Consider the following 9,289-nt stretch of genomic DNA (forward strand, 5'->3'; position numbering starts at 1 on the left):
CTTTACCGTTTGAGCCACTCTGCCAGCCCCACAAAAGAGAGATTTTAAATATCATCAAATTTCTTAAAGCAAGGCATGAAAAGTATTTAATTCATAATAGTGGCAGTTTAACTCAAATTATTATATTTTCTTCTTTTACAGGAATTGAAACCTGATGTAGTAACTAAATCTGCTCTTGGTGATGATATTGACTTTGAAAAAGTCTGTAAAAAGGTATGTCTCTGGCAGAGACCAGGTGTCAGTGTGAAGCACCCTGTCCTGCCTCTTCAGTTCTTCTACAGTTCTTTCCTGGCATTCAGCTCTAAAACTCTTCTCCCACTCCACCCTTCCAGCAGACACCATCACCAATACCAAATTACAATATCCAAACACCCATCACTAGGAAAATTGGGAGTTTTTTCTCTATTACTTTCTATTTTTGGTTTTCTTCAACATTCATCTCTTCCTGACAGGTTTATTATTATCTCCCTATGGCTTTGCAATATTAAAGGGTGGATTCTTTTTAACTGCTTTTCTTATTAGAAGAAGATTCATCTTGCCCTCTGCTTTCTTAGAATTCATTATAAGTTTATATTTTCTTTATTTTGTCTTTCTATGATCATTCTCCACCAAGAAAAGAATATATTTTGGCTATGTATAGGACATGTACATTCTGTGTTGTAGGACCAATAAACTTAGAGATCAGTCCACTTCTGAAAACAGGATCCAGGGGAGGTGTAATTAGAACTTACTGTAAATTTTACTGAAGACTACCACTTCTAAAAGCAGTCCTGATGGCTTAAGGGGAAATAGAGCACTGATGAGTTCCTCTGTCTTCAGAAAGAAAACAGTAGCTAAAACATCCATACATGAAGCTGGTACTTTCTCCAGTTGATACATTTCCATAGACATTTAAATGACTGGTCTGCCATTAATGTGAATTTACCTTGCCTCAAATAATACATGTCCCAAATAAGTTTATGATAAATCTTACTTTATTTCTAAATAAAACTATATTCATATATACCCAATTCTCAGTAGTTTTTAAAATTTTGTCTAATATGGAACATTCAGTAGACAGAATATAGGACAGTATCATACCTTTTCCTTCCAATGGAAAATACTTCATTTATCTGTTTTCAGCATTTAATTTATAAATCTTAGTTGTTTATTTATAATATAATTAAGACTTGAAAATGTTTTACCTCCAAAATATCCACACATAGCTTGCCAAAATTCTTCTGATCCAGCCAAATGGACTGTTTCTAGTTGTCTTGCTAAATGTTTTTAATAAATATAAATGTTACTTTGTTGATTTATATCTTTAGATAAACTTTAGAATTAAAATTAAGCCCAATTAATTTCATGTATGGCTGCTAGCATTCTTTCTTATTTCATTTAGAGGTAGTTTCATTTCAAAGAATTAATATGGTACAGAAAAGAGCTTCAGTATTTTTAGATTGTTGTCTCATAGGTACATTTGCAGAATTCTTTTCAAAATTGAACACCAAATCCTTTTGTGTTCGCAATAAATACTCATGGCAAAATAAAGTTTTTCCATTAAAAGATGGGGTATTTTCCACTTTTTTTTTTAATTTAATTTATTTGAAGTGAAAGAAACTGGAGGTGTGTGAAAAACCACAGTTTCCTGGGAATTTTCCATGGCAAACATTGTGTCAGTTTTAAATAGGGAAAGCTGTGGATTCCTTCATACCTCCTAATATGAAGTCTCTTCATACAGGTGTAAAAACTGTTCATACTAACTACTTAGTAGTTAAATTTAAGTATTTGTGTTCCTCTTATATATCTCCATAACATTTTCAGTCTCTCAGGTGAAATTCATCACATTGTGCCTTGGGTTAGTCATTTATACATTTATCTTAACCTTTAACTTTTTAAATTAGAGCCACATTGTAACCTTCAAGATGGTCTTGGGCAGTGGAGTGGTAAGAGCACCTGCCTAGCAAGCATAAGACCTTGAGTTCAAACCCAGTACCACCAAAAAGAAAAAAAAAGATGATCTTTACATTGTCATGTGTAAAAAGATAGTTTCACATATAAGGGCTCATTAACTATAGAGAGGTGGTACTTTGAAAGAGCATGAGGGCAATGAGGAGGGAAAGGAATGAAGTCTGTCTTAGGAGGACTGCCCTACTCAGTTCCAAGTTCCGGTACTTCACCCACTGCTGCTGAGCAACATGCAGACATTATTTCAATGCAGCAAAGACCCAAAACAGTCAAAAGGAGAAACCAATTTGCTTCACATGCTTTTTTCTTTTTTAAATGTTTATATATGACTTCTTTCCAAAAAAGATTTGAAGTGGGCTTTCTATAATTTTAGTGTAAAAATTTTGCATTTGGAATTGAGTCACAAATGAAAGAAAGTTACCTTAAATGGCTTAAAAAAAGCTTGTTGGGAATATTGCACTGAATTCAGAAACTTGATTTTGAGTTCCCACTTGTTCCTAACTGTCTAGGTAATCTTGAAGTTAAGTCTAGACTTGGAAAGGTCTTTGGCTTATTTTCCCATTAGTTCTTATTAATGTTTAAAACTTAAAGCATTTTCTAAGCAGATACTTTAAAGCAACTGAGGCCAATAGGAGAAGGGGACCAGAAACTAGAGAAAAGGTTAGTTCAAGAAGAATTAACTTAGAAGGTAACAACACACATGCACAGGAAATCAATGCGAGTTAACTCCCTATATAGCTATCCTTATCTCAACTAGCAAAAACCCTATATTGCTTATACTCTCTTTTCAACAAAATTAGAGATAAGGGCAAAATAATTTCTGCCGTAGCGAGGGGGTAGGGGGAAAGGGGGGGGTGGGGAACAGGGGAGAAATGACCCAAACATTTTATGCACATATGAATAAAATAAAAATTAAAGAAAAATAATAATAAAAAAAAATTTTAAGTATTTTCTAAGAATAAAACTTTTAAGAATAAAATTAAAGAAAGGTTTAAAATTAAAATTGAGCTTAAGAATAAAATTAAAGAAGGCTTAAAATGTTAAATTTTACCTTTTTTACATAGGAAGATTTTAAAACTTTATTGAAGTAATTGCCATAGTTTAGTAAAATCTTTAATTAGTACTTACAAAGCATATAACTGATGTGTATATCAATAAGTTTTTCTACTGACAGTATTTTTGCCCATTAGAGTATTTTCCTACCTCAAAATTACAAGCAACTCAAATTTGGGAACCAGTTAACAGGCCATCAAAAATAAAGATGAATTTCTAAAACTAGCTAGCAGCTAGATAAATAAGGAATTTGAAGAGCCACCTGTATCTAAAAGATTTATATGCATATAACTTCTACAGTGTGTTCTGATGTTTATGGAGCCTTGATGAAATAATTTTCAATTCAATAAAACTTTCATTCTCATTATTATAACTTGCTATAATAAAAGTACTTGAGTATAACTTCAGCTTTTCCTTCTAGGCTGACAATTTAGATATGCTTCAGAAAGTCATCCATAGTATTCTTATTTTTGGTTGTTGACCCACTGCAAAGATTCTGCAAAGGAAAAGGCTTAAATTTTTGAAGTTTGCATTTTAACTAGAGTTGCCTTGTCACTAGCTTTGTGACTTCAGACAGGTTATCTACTATCTCTAGCTCATATTTTTTCTCATTTATGTAATGAGCCCTTACAGATCAGACATTCTGGTGAGCCATTTTAGTCAACCTTCAAAGTCATTATTGCATTGGATGAAAATGATAGGGCTCATCTCTTCAGTGTTATGTTACCAAAAAAATAGGTGTTTTATGTACCCTCTCCCAATTAGCAAGATTTTTATGCTCTGTCTGTATTGTATTATTTTTTGGTGTTTTCTTAAGTAATCTTAACTGACATTTTTTACTTTAAGTATACCAGGAGTAGTTCATTGTCTTAAAATGTTTGGCCATGGTATATTGTTGGCTCACTTTTTCAGATTTCTAGTTTATAAAGTTAGAAACAGTAAGAACTTTTGAGGTATCTATACCCAAATACCATTATACTACAAAGGAGATAGAACACATACCTTCAAGACAACATTTTTGTTAAACATATTCCCCTGGATGTGGCTCAGTAGTAGAGCACTTGCCTAACGCATGCAAGACCCTGGGCTTGATCCTATTTAGCACAGCCACAAAAAAAAAAAAAATCCCCAGGTAGATAAATAAGAACTTAAAAAGCTATTAATTTTCAACCTGTTGTTTGTGAAACAGGATTATATTTCTACCTATGAAAAAATATTATTTTAGCCACTGTTAAGAGCATGAGTACTGCCCCACAGTATAAACTCTGTTTTGTATTTATAGCTATTCAAAACTTGCCCAGAGGCACAAAATGTGTTCTCTGATGTAGAGTCATTACAGGAAGCCAAATGTCCACACCTCATCCTTTTCCTGAATAAACCACATTTTCATCAAATATTAGCAGCTGAACTAAGAAGCATAAAGCATCAGAATGTTTCATATCTTCCTTAAAATAACTACCCTTTTAACAAAGTACTTATTAATAGAATAGTATATTATTTTTATTTGCAGGTATTATTGTTGTCTTTAAAAACAAATTGCATATAATTACGCAATCTAAAACTATTGTATACATAATTTTAAATAATTGCTCAATTTTATGTATGTACATATTTCGTAGAGTGTGGCTCAAAGCAAAGGACAACAGATACAAAATGGAGACTGAGATGCCAAACTTTCCTCTTGTTACTACTTAATTCATGAACCCAAGTAAGGAGTTAGTGCTTTTCAGCAAAAGCAGTTTAAGCACCTCTTATACAATCAGAAATGAGCTTGTGTTGGTCCAGGTGAGAAGTGTTGGTAATTTGATCAAAGGTAGGAAGCATAGAAACGGTGAGAAGTAACTGGTTCTGAGTGAATTTTACTGATAGAACCACAGGATTTGCTGAGGAATTTATTAAGAAGGAGAAATATGGTGAAAGTATCCTTCAAGTTTTAGGCTTGAGTAACCAGAAGAAAACATACAGTAAGATAGGAAAGACTAGGGGAGAGGCAGGTTTGAGAGGAAAATCAGTTCTGTTTGTCTTGGATTTGGGAAACTACGGGTTGGGAAAAGAATTTAAATTTACCAAGATGGAGAAGAGGAAAAAAAAAGATTTATTAGCATGCCATTGAAAGGGGATAGAATGGTGGGTGGCTATGCAAAGGAGCATTACCAAGAGTAAGTTTTATACCTTAGGTTAAGCCATTTTTGATTGGCTGTCTCCCTTCCTATGGACAATACTGATTGGTTGTCTCTTCCTCATTCATGGTTTGAATTTCATGCTGAGAACATCTCTGCAAGCTTAGATTTTATTTCTGCATTCCATCTGGGCCCCGCAGCAGCTCTGATGCATCCCCCATCCCCCCATTCCTTCTATTCCTTGGTATTCCTTTGTCTGCCATGTTTCCTTAAAATGGTGACCTCCTTCACCATTTTGGACATGTCAAATATATGTCAGTTATGTTTCTGGATATCATTCTTAGGCCCAAATTGGAGCTGAAGGCAGAAATTTGGAAATTGTAGCCACATAGAATAATTGGAGTAATTAGCCTATGTCATGTCTTTTCTAATTTACAATTACATTAAATATTGCATATTAATCTGTTCCCATTCAGTCATCATCAAATATTTATAACCTGTTGGGTATGAGCCAGGTACTGTGTTAAGTTCTGAGAATGCAGCAGTGATAGTAGACATTCAAAATATGAACATATAGCATTAGATCATTCCCAGGTCTAGGTTTGCATTAAATAGGACTTCAACTATTCCAATCATCATAACTTCTCTGTATCACCCAAATTAGCACTAATATGTTTATTTGATTCTTCCATATTAAAGTAGTCTTCATTAGATCACTTAAGCTATTTGAAAACAGAAGTCATATTTTTTTTCCAAGTTTATCACATATGGTGTCTAGTACAATTCTGGAAACATTAAATATTAAAGAATTTTTATTAATTGATTATATGATTTTTTGAATTGCTCAGAAGCAGTAATATTTTTGCCAATTTTATCTTTTTCTTTAGCATAGATTGTACAGATAACTTGAGAATATTAGTAAGTCTTTCCCTAACTCTAATTTTAAAAGATTGGTATCTTTCGTTTCATTCACTTCCAGTAGTGCCAAGTTATTTTTAGCCCTATATATTTTTTTCAATTTGCAGCCAGATTCTACTGCGACTGAAAGAGCAATTGCCAGACTAGCAGTGCACCCTCTTCTGAAGAAGAAAATAGATGTGCTGAAAGGTATGAATGAAATGACTCAAGCCAGTGTGCCTAATGTATTGGCATATGTGACTTTGGATAAATGGCTATTCATTTGTTTCAAGAATTGTCCTTTCCACTCTTGAGAATATTTGCTATCATAAACATAAATTTATTTCAAATATTTACAAATATGGGGAGTATCCTACAGATACGGAGAGTGATATTTGGAAAACACTGAATTTGTACATTTCCTTAAATATTATCATGTATCATGTATAATATATACAATATGTATTTTATAGCTAGGCACTGGTGGCTCATGCCTATAATCCTAGCTACTCAGGAGGCAGAGATAGAAGGATTGTGGTTCAAAGCCAGCCCAGGCAAACAGATTGTGAAACCATGTCTAGGAAAAAACACTTCACAAAAAAGGGCTGGTGGAGGGGCTCAAGTGGTAAAGCGCCGCCTGCCTACTAAGCGTGTGACCCTGGGTTCAAACCCCAGTATCAGAAAAAATTATATAAGCCATATTTTATGCCTAATATACACATAATTGAGTTGAATATAGTCATTCTAAACATTGATAAAGATCATTGCTTTTGATCTTGCCTCTGCCATGATTTTGTGTATATATTATAAAATACTTATAGAATGAAACATTTTTGTCACAGATTAGTGTTTATTTTTAATGTCTGGAAACAAAGTAATTCCATGCATTATTACCACAGAAGGTAGTTGCTGTTTTATTTTATTTATTTGCATTCACTGACTTTTTAACTGTTCTTTATAATTCAAAGACATGAAGAAAGGGTGATTTTTCTTTTCATTTGGCAGTTTAAAATGGTTATATCTGAGCACATCCCATTAGTTTGGTTTTTGGGAAGTCAAAATATTTCTCTGTGAATTCAAACCCATTTTATATATTTAATAAAAATTCCAATTGTCCTCCTAAATCTTTTCAAATAATTTAAGAAATGCTGTATTGAAATAGTGATGTTTTTATGTTTCAATGCTGAAAGAAGTCATGCACTATTTTTCTTGCAGCTGCTGTCCAAGCCTTTAAAGATGCAAGACAAAATGCTCCTGACATTGAGTCATCAAAGAATACTTCAGAAGAAAATCATTCTCAGGACACTTCGTGTTCAAATGACAATGCAAGTGAATTACAGCAGCGTGGGAGAACTGTTATCAGTGAGCAAAAATGGAAAGATGCCAAAATACTGGCAAAGAAACCACTAAGTGATACAAAAGAAAAAACGTGCAAGATGCAACATGGAGCCAAAGCAGTGGACATTCCAAATGCTCCATCAAAGCTTTCAGGAAATCAGAAGACACTTGCTAACCCAGAAATTAAAACATTAAGTCAAACCACAAAAAAGAAGGGGTCTGATAGCTCTCTTGGTAACAGTGAAAGTGAGGAAGAATTCTCTGAAGAGGAAAAGGAGTACTTTGATGACAGCACAGAAGAAAGGTTCTATAAACAATCGTCCATGTCCGAGGATAGTGACAGTGGTGACGACTTCTTCATTGGGAAAGTCAAGCAGACACGAAAGAAGGAAAGTAGTTCCCATTCTTCAGCTAAGGAACAAAAACCCTTCCAAAACATGTTACCCACAGAAGATGCATATGAAGACCACTGGGATGTGAGAAATGAGAAAAGTAAGCCACTTGCAGAAGCCAGGAAGTTAGAATCAGTGTTTTTCCACTCTTTATCTGGCTCTAAAAGTTGTAGAAGGTAATGATACTTTTTTTATTCTGAAATAATTATTCTTAATTTTTTTAAAGATATGAAATATCTACATATCCTAGCCATAAGGGAAGAAAATATCTCCATGCATAATTCCAGTTTATACAGCCCATCCTGTTGCTCTACTAGGCCCTCTTAACTTTACAGTGGGTGACATATATAAATGTGCATATGGTGATGCCACCTCTGTGCAGCTTCATGAAATGAGACATTGGAGCCAAATAGCGTGCCTAGTTAATTTGTTTTTATTCCTTTAGTTACCAGACTTAAAACTGAATTCTTTTTTGATGAAAAACTTTGAAATTTTTTTACATAACAACTTTCTGAAACGGATATGGTGAGCGGTTTTGTTTCATTTTGTTTTGTTTTGGTTTGGTGGCTCTGGGATTTGAACTTAGAACCTCCTGCTTGATAGGCAGGCTCCTGCTTGAGCCATGCCGGCAGTCTGTTTTGTTCTGGTTATTTTGGAGATGGGAGCTTGTGAGCTATTTGTTCTGACTGGCCTTGAACCGCAACTCTCCCAATCTTAGCCTCCCAGTAGCTAGGATTACAGGATCGAGCCACTGGCACTCCGTTATAAATTTTTCTTCATTTATAAATCACAACACTATCTCTCCCACCAAATATAAGTCTTAATTTGTGTTATATGTGATTCACGCTTCCTGAGAGAAGACTTGAAATTCTTTATATAGCAAGTAGTCCCCAAGAACAGAGACAAACACAATAGATTACTAGAGTTTGAACTCAGGGCTTTACAGTTGCTAGGCCAGCACTCTACCACTTGATGTCATACCCCCTGACCCTTTTTGTTTTTAGGTATTCTTATTCAGGAAGGGTCTCATGCTTTAGGCCTGGCAACCTCAGACCTCGGTGCCCTCTCTGTGCCCCCTGGGTAGTTAGGATTCTAAGTGTGAACCACCATGCCTGGCTTGTTTGTTGAGATGGGTATCTCACTAACTTTCCACAGGTTGACCTTAAATCCCTATCCTCCAGATTTATATGTTCTGAGTAGCTGGGATTCTGTAATCCAGTACCTACTTATGTGAGCCACTGTGCCTGGCAGATTACTTTTAAGTTATAAACAGAAGTCCCTGTGAGGTTGGAGACAGGAAAACTCCTTAATAATAAGTCCAAAGTTATATTGGAATTAAACAGACATTTGACGTAGCTAAAACCTGAGTTCATTTATTGAATGTATGATAGTCCCGTCATGAATGAGTTTTATCATCTATTTCATCGTGCCATGTTCTTAAAATCTTTAAAAGATCAATTATCTTTTAAATGTCATAATGGTGTTTTTCTTCTTTTAGGGATTATCGGGAACAAGCGCCAAAAAGTAAAATCTCAGGTATGT

At 34.5% G+C, this 9,289-nt stretch overlaps 1 protein-coding gene across 1 annotated transcript in view; it reads left to right on the plus strand.

Annotated features, from left to right (window-relative positions):
- The window catches only part of Srfbp1 (serum response factor binding protein 1), a 55,357-nt gene that overhangs the window by 26,719 nt on the left and 19,349 nt on the right, over nucleotides 1-9,289 (plus strand). Inside the window, exons 4-7 of the mRNA XM_074076558.1 lie at nucleotides 142-213; nucleotides 6,146-6,227; nucleotides 7,233-7,923; nucleotides 9,246-9,283. Of these exons, the coding sequence (XP_073932659.1) occupies nucleotides 142-213; nucleotides 6,146-6,227; nucleotides 7,233-7,923; nucleotides 9,246-9,283 (883 nt within the window). The remainder of the gene's footprint in view (nucleotides 1-141; nucleotides 214-6,145; nucleotides 6,228-7,232; nucleotides 7,924-9,245; nucleotides 9,284-9,289) is intronic.

The sequence above is a fragment of the Castor canadensis genome, chromosome 6 (assembly GCF_047511655.1).
Source record: "Castor canadensis chromosome 6, mCasCan1.hap1v2, whole genome shotgun sequence".
NCBI lineage: Eukaryota > Metazoa > Chordata > Mammalia > Rodentia > Castoridae > Castor > Castor canadensis.